General features: G+C 34.1%; 1 protein-coding gene, 1 long non-coding RNA gene and 1 pseudogene across 2 annotated transcripts; 1 reads left to right on the top strand and 2 right to left on the bottom strand.

Annotated features, from left to right (window-relative positions):
* Positions 1-668: 668 nt before the first annotated feature.
* LOC130713164 (nuclear/nucleolar GTPase 2-like) lies at positions 669-5,657 on the top strand (annotated as a pseudogene).
* Positions 5,658-9,090: 3,433 nt separating this feature from the next.
* LOC130716301 (uncharacterized) lies at positions 9,091-9,576 on the bottom strand. Its single transcript, XR_009011924.1, has 3 exons — positions 9,561-9,576; positions 9,339-9,455; positions 9,091-9,230 (listed from the first exon to the last, which is right to left on the bottom strand). It is a non-coding gene; the product is annotated as an uncharacterized LOC130716301 (long non-coding RNA).
* Positions 9,577-12,797: 3,221 nt separating this feature from the next.
* On the bottom strand, positions 12,798-13,411 carry LOC130712110 (uncharacterized). The gene is made up of 2 exons (XM_057561952.1): positions 13,190-13,411; positions 12,798-13,095 (listed from the first exon to the last, which is right to left on the bottom strand). The coding sequence occupies exons 1-2, from the start codon at positions 13,316-13,318 to the stop codon at positions 12,931-12,933; spliced, it is 294 nt and encodes a 97-aa protein (XP_057417935.1). The 5' UTR covers positions 13,319-13,411; the 3' UTR covers positions 12,798-12,930.
* Between the last annotated feature and the right edge of the window lie 2,168 nt (positions 13,412-15,579).

The raw sequence follows: 15,579 nt of genomic DNA on the forward strand, positions 1-15,579 counted from the left end.
AAAGGAATTGTTATTGGTGAGATGGATCAGGCAAGAAGTGTAGGAAGAGGTGAGATGTTGGATCATGTTGATGAAGGGGTGGGTGGGAAATTGAGCCATTTGAGTGAAGGAGTTGCAATTGATGTAGTAACTGGTCCTTGCTTGGGTGACAGAGTTGCAATTGTTATTGGTGTGATCTAGGTTCTTCTTCTTCAACCTCTCTCTCCAACAATGAACCCAGAAAAAAAAAAAGATTTCTAGTAAAAGGATAGAAAAAGGATGAATTTTAGGTTTTTGTTTTATTTTCTTATTTTTTATTAATTTTTATCCCATAATTCGTTAAATAGTGGATGGAATTGGACGGAAAACCAATTTTGCAACCGGGTGTAAACGTTAGGGATGATTTTTGCTAATTTTAAAGTTTGGAGACGATTTTCGCAGGAAGGTCAAAGTTGGGGGACCAAAAGTGCAATTAAGCCTTCAATCTATCATAGTTGGTGCACTGTTAAGTATCCCCTTGATATGTACCTTAGATGCATGAAATGCACTTCATATTGTTTTTTCCAAATCTATTGTTTGTTTTACTGTGCAAATGAGCAGTTGTTTGTTGAAATGCTTAGTGTGTGATTGTGTTGAGTGATTATCTTTGCAAATTTGATGCAAATACAAATTCTAAATCAAGGTCAACAATGGAGCACATTTCAAAAAAGAAAATGAAGCCCGGTTCAAACAAGAAAAAGAAAGATGCCAAGAAGAAGAAGAGAGCCGATTGTAAAGTAGCATCAACTTCAGCTTCGGTGGAGCAGGTATACCTTCTTTTTGTCCAAAGAAGAAAAAGGGGACAAATGACTATTTATAACATAGCAATACAATAATTACTCTTATTTTGTAGGTTGAAGCCAAGACTCTAATCATTAGCATATTGTACACTAAATCCCCAGAGAATGATAGGTTGCAATGGTGCCATCAGGAAGCGTTAGCACTCAAGGAAAAGCTAACACCACTTGGATTCATGGACACAAATATATTGATGATTTCAGATAGTTACTAAATCAAAGAAGAATCAGAATGTCCTAGTATACGTTGGAAGTCATGGTGTTCTTGATGATTATAACAATGAGATTTTAGCATGAGATGGAGACGTGGTTAAGGGAAAGTATTTTGCAAAATTTTGAAATTTGTTATAAAACCATTGACTAATAAAATTTTTTCCTTTGACAGATGAGCTATTCTCTGAAGAAGACTCAAGGTTGAGTATGTAGCCCTGCCCTCCATTTCCATCCACCATTGGAGTCAAGCTTGCACTTACTTATTTCTTGCACAACACAAGGTAATAGTAGTTTTCCTTTCACATATGTGTTTGGTCCTAAGACTAAAAGGAAGCGCCCCTGCCTCTTGGCTTTTGATTATCAGTCCTTAGCTAAGAAAGCTCATGTTGCACAAGGTAAAACTTATGGCTGGCGTGGCTTATTTCTGATTTAGCTTTAGCATGTTGGATTCTTTGTGTTTTTCAATTAACTGTGATCCGTGGAATTATAGCTTCATGTGGCAGTACTTGTTTTTTGGGATAGGTCACCACTTCAACCGTTAATGTAATTGTTGTTATAATCATTTTCCTATATCACTTTGCAGACGCTTTTGAAGAAAAGTATGGTGCAGGTGCTAGTGGAACTCCACAAGCTAATGAAGCAGATGGATTTATAGATTTACTGGGGCATACCATGTTTCAGAAAGGTCAAAGCAAGCACATTTCAGGTAAGCTCTACAAGGTCATCGATTCTTCAGATGTTGTTGTCCAGGTAAAATCTCATCTTTTGCTGTAATTTTGTTCAACTTTCTTCATATCACTATCATCATGCAAGTGTGTTATCCCAAGTATTGATGTTTATGTATCATAATGCAGGTTCTAGATGCAAGGGATCCTCAAGGCACACGGTGTTACCATTTAGAGAAGCTATTCAAAGAAAATTGCAAGTACAAGCACATGGTGCTTTTACTGAACAAGGTAATGGCTAATTCGCATCATTGTATTTGTATCTTCTTGTTATTGTTCTAAAACTTCACTGAACATCATAACTTGCTATTTTCGGCATTTTAAATCATCATTTTTTTAGTGTGATCTGATTCCGGCTTCGGCAACAAAAGGGTGGCTTAGAGTTTTGTCAAAAGAATATCCAACTCTAGCATTCCATGCAAGCATTAACAAGTCCTTCGGAAAGGTATATTTAGTATACCTTAGTTATTTGTTTAGTTTATCCATCAATTTACTGAATGTGGTATCCTTCATGAAGGAAATGAAAGATTATTGAAGTTGGAGATAACACATCTTGCTTTCTCTCATTTAACTAGTCCATTCATTCATCAATTTGATATTTTCTTAATGGTCCTTATCATGCAATAGGGCTCACTTCTATCGGTTCTGAGACAATTTGCTCGATTGAAAAGTGATAAGCAAGCAATATCTGTTGAATTTATTGGATATCCAAATGTTGGGAAGTCATCAGTGATTAATACGTTGCGAACGAAAAATGTAAATATTCTTTCTCCTTAACTGCTTCAGGCTTCTGTTTAATTTGTTTAGTATGGAAGCTTGAAATTAATGAAAGCATAGAAGCGCAAATTTATCCTCTATGGAATCAATATTTAAAACTTTGTTGTCGAATGAGCATTTTATCATGTTGATTGACGTGTGCCATTATGTGTCAAAGGTCGGCAAGGTTGCTCCAATTCCAGGGGAAACAAAAGTATGGCAGTATATAACTCTTACAAAGGTCGGCAAGGTTGATCGACTGTCCAGGTGTTGTTTACCAAAACAAGGATTCTGAAGTAGATGTTGTGCTGAAGGGCGTGGTAGGTTTCCTCCTGTGTTCTTCAATTTTGTTTGTCATTCACCTTAATAAATAATATTATGGTCAGACTTTTTTTTTGTTTAATGTTATTTCTGCCGAACACAATGGCTTTGGTTGTTGTAATTTGTTTTTAGTGCTTTTCATTTTATTATTTAGGGATATGGTGTCAACCAATCAACCCGGTAGTCTCCAGTGATATCTATTTTGTTGGGTTGTTGACTTGTTGTCTAGTGGTATAGTATACATTTTGATATGTAAAACTTAGTCCCATAATGAGCTATTCTTAGGGTTTGCAAGACTGAATATGGGCTACAGGGCTAGTGGATTATCTCTTTAACCCAGGTTCAAACACACTAGTGGTATCTGTGGCATTCTTGCCCACAAAATATGATTATGATCAATATTGCTTCTCCCCTTATGTTGATTTGTTAGATTGGTGACTAATTGTTATTGATATGTTCCGATGTATTGAGTTATAGTGAGTTCACCTACCAACCTAATGATCATAGCTTTTATTGGGTTGTTTTATGTTACAAATTCTAAATCTGTTTGCCTGGGCTCATGCTTGTTTTGCTTGCTCAATGAATAATTTACTCCTGCTTTCATATTCTAACAGAAATTCGTGTGAAATTTATTTTGCATATTAGTTGTGTAGAATGTAGATATGTTGTAGTAGTAATAATACTAATAATAATAACAATAATTGTAGAGTGTACAATTATCATCATCATTATAGTCTTGGCTTAGTACTTGATTTATTTTCAGGTACGTGTAACAAACTTGAAAGATGTTGCGGATCGTATAGGTGAGGTTTTGAAACGTGTGATGAAGGAGCACTTGCACAGAGCATATAAAATGAAAGAGTGGTATGTTTTCTTGTCTCCTAACTCCATGGTGACAAGTAGGTCGCTCTAGAGTGTTCTCACCTTTTGTAATTGTGTTGGCAGAAAACGACCTAAGTTTGCAATCTTTGGCATTGAGAAATCTGTGTTATTGTAGTTGTTATATAAGAACACCATTATCATACTGTGTCATCCAACCAACCCCATGAAATTGACCTAAGTTTGCAATCTTTGTCAACTACTCCCTCCGTTCCAAAATTTAAGTTGTTTTAGCATTTGGACTAGGTTCCAAAATATAAGTTGTTATGCAAACCCAATGCATTTTTTCTCACTTTCTTCCTTTTATACCATCATTTAGTTTTATATCTCTTCCCTACCACCTTCAATTGTCACCTATCACAACTCTCACTATGCACTTAAAAAATAATTATTTTTCTCTCTACTTAATATAGCTAAACTTTAAAGCGTATTTTAGTCAACTATTTTATCAAATAGTGATTTCTTAATTCTCGTGCATAACCTTAAACAACATAAATATTGAAACGGTGGGAGTGCAAAACTATAGACTTTTGAAAATAGAAATTGTTTAAAATTGACAGCCTGAGACTATTATATCAGGCTGCAACCTTTTGCTCATTTGGTCTGAATCGTAAAATGTTAACAATCTGTGAAGGCATTAAGAATCTCCCCCCATTTGCCCGTAGTTTTAGCATCTAATGATGAATTATGAAAAGTAAGGTGGGGATTACATGATCATTCTACATGGGAACTGTTACATGCAGTTAATACTTACCTTGAGTAGTTGAGTTGCTTGTCAATTTGTTATTATAGCTTATGTATAAACACTTATCAACATGTTTTTCTTGTCATCAGGGAAAATGAAAATGACTTCCTACTTCAGCTTTGCAAATCGACTGGCAAACTTCTGAAGGTATTTTTTCTGAGTTGATCTAGATTCTTGATTTTTTATTTCTGAGAAGTAGCTCATTATTGGATTGTTATTGGGGCCTGGTCATTAGCTTTATCAGTCTATCTAGCTTTCCTCATTTTGGCTGAGACTAGATATGCCTTCTTTGTGTACATTCTTCTATACTTGAGAATTGAGATACCTATCTTTTGTCCTGACTGACAACGTGCTAAAGTAGTGCTTTCAAGTTATCCTTTGCTTGCTTCTCCTCGTTAAGGAGAAAAACAGTGCAATTCAATTGGTATCCCCTTCCCCATGTCAATTTATTTCATTTGGTGTTCATTTAATTTGTTTTTCTTTGAGCTTTTTGGTTTGAAGGTTGTTCAGACTTTAGTGTGACTTTTAATTATACCTGTTCCAGGGAGGTGAGCCTGACCTGATGACTGCAGCAAAGATGGTACTTCATGACTGGCAGAGGGGTAAAATTCCCTTTTTTGTTCCTCCCCCACGGAAGGAGGACTTGTCCGAGGAACCTATTGTTAATGGCTAGATGTTGATGATGATGTTGATAGTAACCAGGCATCTGCTGCTATTAAAGCTATTGCAAATGTTCTTTCATCCCAGCAGCAAAGAAGTGTACCTGTTCAGAAGGATTTATTTACTGAGAATGAGTTGGAGGAGGAAGCTGATAATCTACTTCTGATATCAGGGGATAACACAGATGGAGATGTTCTGGACTCTGATAGCGACACATCAGAGCAGGATCCAGACACTGAGGTTCCATATGAGCAGCCTCATTCTGCTTAAATGGACAAACAAGGGAGTCATGGGTCATCAATTTTGGTGGCAGTATAGCTGTATAGTTGTATAGCTGTTGTGGTATGAGTTGGTTTTACTTCCATTTCTGAAAAAGCTTTCAAGAGAGATCAAGCTTCCATTTCCCTTGACCACCTATGCCCGAGGCCAAGGCCAGTTCTATGTTTGGACTTCATTTGCTCTCAAATTAGAAGGTTGGGACAATTATAAAGTTAAAAACTACTAGGATTTAAACCTGTGCATTGAACCTTAATACGTTATGTTTTTTTGGTTCAATAACTACTTGAATTTTATATGATCTATGGTAACATAGTAATTATGACAAATATAGTAATTCTCTGCTTTTTTTACGGTTGTCCAATTATTTTTACGGATATATTTTTAAAAAACTTCTACCAAACACGGGAATGCAACATTCCCATACATACTTTCCCGGGAATATTTTTTGATACCTCATACCAAACGCTACCTGATAGATATTTAGAAAATGAGTGACAGAGTGGCCGAGTTATTTATTGAGTAATAACATCAATAACACATTTGAAACTAGGGGAAAATAAGTTTTTGACCCCTGAACTTTGAGTGACATTTGGTTTTAAACCCTCGTTGTCGTAACTTTCGGTGTGTCCCCAAACTTTCACATATTTTAGTAATAGATCACCTGGTTGACTGCAATATCCTAGTGTCACGACGATCCTACGTGGTTTCTGACACGTCACTTAATGAAGTTGACATGATAATTTAAATTTTTTTCTTGTTTTTGATTATTAATTGTAATAAACCAAAATACTTTGAGTCTCAATATTCAAACCCAATTCATTAATTATTAAATTTCGTATGTTATGACTTAAATTTGAGTAACATATATAATTGTAAGAGTTTAATGAGTATGCACCGACGACCTATCACAACATATCACGTATGATGAATAATAACTTTCGTTTTAAATGTTAAATAAAACAAATAAATATTTTCTAATGTTGCGAAATTTAATATGATGATTGTGTAAACAAAATTTACAATGACATTGCACACACATTTAATCTTAAAGTTTAATTTCTATGCCCTGGCGGTGTAAAGTTTTTTACACCGTCAACCAATCAGATTTTAAGGATGTGAAAAAATTTCTCTTTTTATTTAATTTCATTAACTAACGTGGCACATCCTTGAAATCTGATTGGTTAACGGTGTAAAAAAACCTTATACCGTAGGTACATCATCATTTTTCTCTTAATCTTAATTATAATAATTTACTGATAATCTAAAGAGTTTTGCACACCAGTCAAATTATTTTATCAAATTATATTTGACTAAACCCCATTTAATTTTATATAATAATAAATTGTGTGGGCATTGAAAGTAACGTGAAATTCATATTTTTAATGGAACAAATTTGATGCTTTGAAAAAATATTACTTAGTTTCGGCCCACTTTCAAAGCTTAACCATACACGTTCTTATCACCCAATTGTGAGTTGTGAGGCATGGGCGAGAGAATGCTACATGAATGAAGGTAAGCTAAAAGCAAATCAAAGACTTGCTAAACTTAATATGAACCTAACATATTATACAAACATGTAGAGATAGATTATAACATGTTGATTTGTCATGACAAAGAGATTGTGTACTTGACATGATTGAGTAATATATGAGTCTACCTGTTGTTTTGTTAGAGAATTACCAGAGGGTAGAATTGCTCTCAAGGTCTTATAATACATTTCTCATAATGAACTATCTAATGCAAAAACAATTTTTATATGTAGTGTGTATGTATATCATATGAGACTGGGGTCCATTCATTAAGCAAAGATTTTTTTTTTGACTGACGTAACTCATCATAGTGTTAATAACAAAGTCTAATCTATTATCCATCATAGTACATTAAAAGAATTTAAATTAATAATTCACATAATTGATATTAATTGCCAAAAAAATATATATTCAAATTGATTGATAATGTTAATCCGCATAACAAAAGGAGAGAATTAATTATAAATAAATATAACATTTCCCCACTTGGATTAACATTTGACAATTGATATAAACAATATGTATCATTAAACGAAATATCAATTATGACAAAATACATGTAAAAAATATAAGTTGTCCCAAAAGTTCCTCAACAAAAAGATCATATCTGATAGGGATACTAATCATATATAATGAGTGCTTATATTTCATACAAAACAAAGATGAACATAGAATAACCAGAAGTGTTATTCCATAAAATAGCTCAAGCATCTAAATATACTAAAGAGATATGATAGAGGTAACACATCTCAAACACATCTCATAACAAACTAAATCTCTGATTCCCCCTAACCCAATTCATCAAAAGAATTAACTAAATTCATATGAGTCGCATGATTTTAAAAGACTTCAACAGCTAAGTCTTTGGTTAGTGGATCTGCTAACATATTTTATGTAGCATATGCTCAATCCAACTCTGAAATTCCATAATTTTATCTCAAACAAACATAAGCTTTGTATCAAAATGCTTTGATCTAGAATAATATTTGTTGTTATAAAAGAAACTAACAGCAGCAGTATTGTCGCAATATATCACAAGTCGTCTAGAAATGCTTTCAATACTGTAATGTGAAAGCTAGAAATCAAATTCATCAACCATTGGCTTGACGTGTAGCCTCATAACAATCAACATACTCTACCTCCATGGTATAAGTGGTTGTAAGTGTTTGTTTAACACTCTTCCAAGAAACAATTTCTCCTGTCATCATGAAGATAAAAACAAGGCAACCACCAAAATCAGAATTAGAATAACCAATAACCTGAAGTTGATTAGAACTTTTATAGGTTAATATGTGATGTGTGGTTCCATGTAAATATCTAAAGACCTTTTTCATGACCTTTTAATGGCCCATACCTAGGTCACTCAAGTATCTCCCTAAAGCATTAACAACAAAAGCAATGTCGGGATGAGTACAAACTTGAGCATACATCAAACTGCCAACAACGTAAGCAAATGAGACCTCTTCATTACAGTTCTCTCATCATCATTTTGAGGACACTGAGATTTAGAGAGTGTATGAACCAATAGATCATTCAAACATGTAGAGATAAATTATAACATGTCGATTTGTCATGGTGAAGAGATTGTGTACCTGACTTGGTTGAGAAATCCATGAATCTACATGTTGCTTTGTCAGAGAGTGACTAGAGGGTAGAATTGCTCTCCACATCTGATAATACGTTTCTTAGACTAAACTGTCTAATGAGAAAACAACTTATGAGATAAGGGTCCCCTCATTAGACAAAGTTAACTGGCCTAACTCATCATAGGGCAGTAAATAACACAAGTCTAATCTACCATCAATCATAATCCATATAAAATAATTAAATTAATAATTCACATAATTGATATTAACAATCAAACACAATATATTAAAATTAATTGATAATGTTAATCCACATAGAAAAATGTGAAAGTTAATTATAAATAAATATAACAAAACTTTGATTGGCACAAAAACAAAATGAGATGGTAAAAACTTTTTTTTCTCTCTTTCTAATCACTCTTTTTCATCCCCGGCTTTCAAATGGAACCAAAATCCAGTTTTTCCTTGATGTATGAATTGTATCACTCAACAAATTTCACATTTCAAGAAAAAATTATCACTTTCTGATCTCATCTGGGGTTCCTTGTCTAGTTTCTCTAAGATTTGATTTGATGCCAAAAACCATGAATAAGGTTCTTCGTTTTCTGGTTGTGGCTCTGGTTTTTTGGCTTCATATGTGTTGAGAATTTCTCATCCAATCTCCGCTTGGCTTCCATGGCTTCTCCTCCCAGATCCAGATGCTCCTCTTCCGGGTTTCTATGCTGCAATTCGCATAATAATTAAACAATTCATCTCCCAATCAACACAACAAACAAAAAACAGAGAAAAACAGAGTGAAGAATTCGATCCGAGAAATTAAAGATAAGTACCAACCAGTGAGGAGGGTGATTGCTTTATGGAGTCATGTGCTCCACTCTGATGCAATCGTCTCTTTCGAGCACATTTAACTCCTCCTGGAAACAACATTTCAATTTCTGGGAATGAATCTATAAAATGAATGAAATGAAACTAAGTGTTAAAGGGGAATATAAAAGGAGCATTTGAGGGAAAATGACATTCTCGAAGTTTCGTAGGTGCATTTTCAAGTTTACCTTGGGTCAGTCAAATGAAAATCTTCACGTAGAATAAAATCAATTGAATGATACGCGTTCTCTCATGTATATATACTTTAGGGTTTGCATATATCACTCCGGAAACTTGAGTCACTCTATTCCTACGTGGATCAATAATATTTAAAATAAATGAGTCCACTTATGTTAAATATTATCGGTTCACCTAAGCCTCGAGTGATTTAACTCAAGTTTTTTCGTTAGATCATCTAGACAACTTCATATTTTGGTTTGTCTGTTTCAAAACTTAATTAATGTTATAAATTGACCGAATGCTTCAATAATAATTAAATATATATGAGTTTTTATTTATGTATTTAATACAAAAATCAATGAGTTTTAAAATAGTTTTTCCTTATAAAAATAACAAAAAAAAAATTGTTTTGAGACATCTAAGTAAATAGTATTAGAGCTTTTATGTGTATTAAATTTCTCATATTATAAAGTTCTCTTTTTATACATAATTAATATTACTATTATTTTAAATTCTTAATAATATTTACATATAAATACATTTCTTACTTTTTTTAACATTTTAATTTTTTTCCCCAATTTATAATTCACAATGACTATTCTAACTATTTTTAATTATTACTTAATAAATTATCTTTTATAAGAAACTGAAAAGTTGATACCTATAACTAAAAAAATTAATAACATAAAGTAGTTGCCACAAATTTAATTTATAACTATTTTTGTTAAAGCAAAGCTCAAGTGGATTTTTAATTATTTTATTAAATTAAATGAAACAACATTATAGCTAATATTAAACAAAATGCATAATCATTTAAGATTTTCAAAATATATATTTGCAAAACACATTTAACAATGGACTAATTTCAATATTTATCATGTTTATTTTATATAAAAGATATTACTTTATGTAATTTTTTCATCTTTTACTTTTTCTCAACTTTAGGTCGATTAATATGCAAATAATAATAAAAATGAAAATAAATAACTAATTGATCTTGTCACTAATGTAAAAAGTCAATTTTACTTTTTATATATATATATATAAGGGTAACCCTATATATAAATATATACACACACAAAATATACTAAAATTCATATTAATATTTATTTTTAAATATGAGAAATTCAAAAAGTTTGACATTTAGTAATGAATATAATGAATAATAAAGAGAGTGTAGTTATTTTTAATTCTATTTAGGGTTAATGATCAAATTAGTCTCTCAATTTGTAAACGAGTTTGATTTTAGATCTTATGAGGAAAAATAACGTTTAGGATTACTGGCGATTTTTTCACTGCCACTAATCGTCATTTTTCCTAATGACTAAAATCAAATTTGCGTACAAACTGAAGTAATAATTTGACCATTAACCATTCTTTTTATTTAATGTATTTAATGCAAATGAAATTTTTTACTACTTAATGTATTCAATGCAAAAATTCAAGTCTCCTTGTAATATTGAGTATTGTTAGTACTGTTTATTAAAGTTAAAGATGCAAAACAAAAGTAATGAGCGGTTAATCAGTTGGATTGATGTAGTGGTTCATCACTTCGTATCTTAGCAAGTGGTTGAAAGTTGAGACTTCGAGTTTCAACTTGTGTGAATGAAAAAAATCTCATTAGTCAACACTCCCTACCATTTAGTGCATCGGCCTGCCGGCCTGGAGTGATAGATTAATCTGATAATAATTAACGATTGTAGCTTTCTAATATTGAAAAGTTGATAACAAAAAGTCAATTTTATATTTTAATTTCAAGTTGCCCTTTTTTATCAAGCCTTTTTTCCCCCACGGAGGAGGGTATTTTATCCTTTTCAGGATCAATGCTTGCATCAATCTTTGCACTTGTCCTAACGTAATAAACACATTAATTATGTATAAGTTGTTGAGTTTAATTGTGATGTAGCGTTATTGACAACCAATTACAATTTTCCACGTAGAGGATTAGTTACATACATTTTAAATTTTAATTTAAATAAATATATATTTTTTGATTTTATGGAATTCAATTATATGTATGTGTAAACAAAATTTATACTAACAGTGCATAGATCGTTAATCCTAACTTATTTTGGTCTAAAATATGGGAGCTTCGAGATATATGGGAGCTAGAATACCTCCATAAGGACTTCCCTTCCTTAAGGTTTTTTGGTCACATTAGGTGAGTTTTTCCCAATCCTTAGTGAGAGGTTTTCAATTTTCTTCCCGTCTTCTAACCACACTCCTCCACCCACCTCCTTCATCAACCAATTAACTCTCTTCCCCTCCACGCTTCACCATTTTACCTTGATAGTTGTATTCCTCTCGGTGTTTTCCATTACTACTTTATTTACCAACAGTGCAATTGGTGTTGTTTGCTATTTATGTCAGCCATTCTTGAAGCAGAATTAATTGCAACACCGACAGAGCCGAGTGAGATTGTAAGAGTCGACGTGATGGTTAAAAATGAAGAGAGAAAAAGACTCTCAAGCTTAAAAGTTACTGACTTAATTTAAGTGTTAAGTATGACTATTGGTGTTTATAGTTTTTATTTGTTTGTTATCTTTAGCATTGAAATTATAGAGTAGTTGATCTGATGACTTGCTTAAGAAAGTGTGATTTAAGTATTTAACCGAAGAAAGGAAAAAGGGTCATGCGCGGATGCAGAAAGGGGACAAGGAGAAGCGCTAGTCCACTAACAACTGAACCCCTCAAGCGAACGAGTAGTGAAGCCTTACCCAAACCGAGATGAGAAAGAAAGGGTAATTCTCAAGCTAGTTATCCATTGTTGTACCGTTGTATGGCACTATTGGTTTATAGGGTGGTAAGTTCTCTTTGATGATGGTAAGTGTCGTTTGGCCTATAATATAATTAGCTATAAATCGATTTATTTGACAAAAGAACTATTTAATTTTATATAATAATATGTTTTGGGATATGAGTTTGTTAGATACGTGAATGTATCAATGATCACTTTATAGAAGAGCATAGAAATTATGACCGTTAAATTATTCATTAGTGATAAGATTAAACCATTAAGTCATGGTCTAATCATGACATTTTTAAGTGGTTATGAGACCATCACACGACTATTAAATAATTTTTAATTTTGACTATTCATGATTATATCCCACAGTCGTGATTTATTTATATACTATCGTATAAAATTTAAAAAGAAATTTCTGCAGTAAAGCGTAAGGAAAACTATTTGATTAGTTTTTATGGAAGAATATATTATGAAAAAATTTAAGAAATACTAATGCTGATTTTAGAAACAAAATGTTCAAATAATATATATAAAGGTAAATTAGTAATACACAATCATTTTTTTTATATTCTTTTTCCCTCATTCCAAATAACTAAAATTCACCCCAATTTCATATCTTTCCTCTTATATTTCTAAGATGTGATTTGCTGCCAAAAACCATGAATAAGGTTCTTCCCTTTCCGGCTGTGGCTCTGGTTTTCTGGCTTCATATGTGCTGAGAACTTCTCATCCAATCTCCGTTTGGCTACCATGGCTTCTCCTCCCAGATCCTGATCCTCCTCATCCGGGTTTCTATTCTGCAGTTCACATGATTCAAACAATTCATCTCCCAATAAACACAACAAAAAACAGAGAAAAAAAGAGGAAAGACAGAGAGAATGAAATGAATACCAGTGTGGAGGGTGAGGGAAAGGAAGGTGAGAAGTTCCTTGCATACAAACAGAAAGAGTGCTTTGGGGAATCATGTGCTGCGCTTTGATGCAAGCGTCTCTTTCGAGCACATTCAACTCCTGGAAGCATTTCAATGTCTGTGAATGAATGAATGAAATGAAATGAATGAAATGCTCAAATTGAACAAAGTGTTGAAGTGGAATATAAAAGAAGCATTCAACTACTGGATAGCGACAGGGAAGAAAAAGTAGACATATATAAAGGTTCAAGGTACGCAAAAGGTAGCACCATCCAAGAAGTTTCCTAGTTGCACCTTCACGTTTATCTGAGGTTAGTCAAAAGCAAATTCTTCACGTAAATGGAAACGAATTGAATGGTACGCGGTTTCTCTCGTAGAAATATAATAATTTAAACTTTTTTGGGACAATTGGTTTAGAAAAATATATCATACGCATCTTAAATCCACCTCCACCTATAAAAATATACAGTAAAATGAGAGAGTAATGTGAGATATGATAGATGTATAATGCGAGAGAAAAAGAAGAGTAAGGAAAGAATAGAAAATTGGTGGGAATTTTCAAGTTTGAGTAAGTCCCACATTAAAAACTAAGGATAAGTTTGAGTGATTTATAAGTGTGAGGACTCATACACCCATTACCTTAAGGTTTTGGGTGAAATATGTGGTGTCTGGTCCACAAATAAAATGCAAGAGAATGAAAGATAGATGATATAGTATCAAAGTTTCTATGACCGGTCACAATGTGTGGCGTGGTAGAGATCGGCCATTGCTTATGGGGATGAAGCACATTTCATGGTCTTTATGACCAAGTGGTTTAGGGTAGATATCTACATTGTCCACCCATAAAATTCTTTTATGTGAAAAACATATTAGAAATATAATATAAACCCATACATCTTTCATTTACTAAAAAAAACTTAGCTTTAGAAGGTTCATAACACTTTGTTTGACTTTTAAATGTAATTTTGCTTAAAAATATTAATGAATTAGAGTCAAGACTTGGAGGAATGAGTGCTGAGATTTTAAGAGAGAGACATGTATGAATGAACTATAAAAAGACATAAAAGAACAACAATGATTTTTTTGCTGATTTTTTTTTTAGAGCAAAAGAGATTTTATTCATTAATAGATGAAAGGGAAAACAACCCACAAAGAAGGGGAAAAACACCAAGACAACCAATGGAGAGAACAACCACCCAAGCTAAAAACACAACCAGCCTAGCACCTAAGAGGAAAATTCTCTTTAAGTACTTCGGCCAACCCTCTAATGGCGTCTTCATTACTACCAGGGAAAGTCATGCCTACAAACTGAGCAAGACACCAAGCCTTCTTTTCTCGCGTGAAATAAGGACCCGAAGGAGAAGGAGGACTAGGCGGTGCTGGCACAGATGCGATCACCAGGCTCTCAGATTTACGCGGACGACCCCTAGACCGCCGAGACCCCCCCCCCCCACGTTGATCTTAACCTCTTTAAATTTCTTAGGCCGACCACGCGGACGGGGCCTCGGAGGGGAAAAATCAAGAGCGAGATCATCACCAAGAGTAGCAGCATCCTCCTCCTCAAAGGCATCCTCCTCCCTCACAAATTCTGAAAAAGCTTTCGAGCAATCTTGAGCGCCTCTAACAAGATCGGAGCCAATAACAGAGCACGCGCCAACCTCAAAACAAGAGTGTGATGTACGAAAAATGGCGGGCTCATCACAACTCAAAGAACCAACATCATATGCAGAGGAATCCGAATCCCCAAGAACCTCCCTTGCAGCCAAGAAGCCACCAGCCGCAGAAACAGGGGTGGTGCAAACCTTAAAAGCCACAGATAAAAAACCTGATTGGTTCAGAACAAAATCGTTTAACCATGGCCATAAATTTCTCCTAGTTCCAAGGGGGGAAATAAGTGACAAATTAAAATTCAAAAACCCCATCTTAAAAGAAACCAAACAGCCCCTTAATTCAAGCATTGGATAGACCACCGAATTAACACCCATTAAATTATCATAATTAGGCACAGGTGTGAAAAACTGGTCCCACTTCCAATCTACCTCTTCGTTGCCCACCAACTGCAACGCTCCCTCAACAACGACAGCAGCAGCCAAAGGCAGCGCCACCTCGAGGCCAACCCAAGCACCCATCTCCGGAAACAGAACTTCGTCGCACGCGCGCACCACGTCGCCCTCCTCACACCTTCCTGTAGAAACTGACTCAGGGAAGAGAAAGTCGTCGGAAATCCGCTGCAAACACGGACCGCGGCCACCCCCCGACTCAGGGAACATAACCTCTGAATCCAGCATCATACATTGAGCTGGCCTCTCCACCGGCACTCCTTTCACCACGGCACTCCAGGAGCGACGCGAAGGAAGATGGTGACTCCCTG

Source organism: Lotus japonicus, chromosome 4 (assembly GCF_012489685.1).
Source record: "Lotus japonicus ecotype B-129 chromosome 4, LjGifu_v1.2".
Classification (NCBI taxonomy): Eukaryota; Viridiplantae; Streptophyta; class Magnoliopsida; order Fabales; family Fabaceae; genus Lotus; species Lotus japonicus.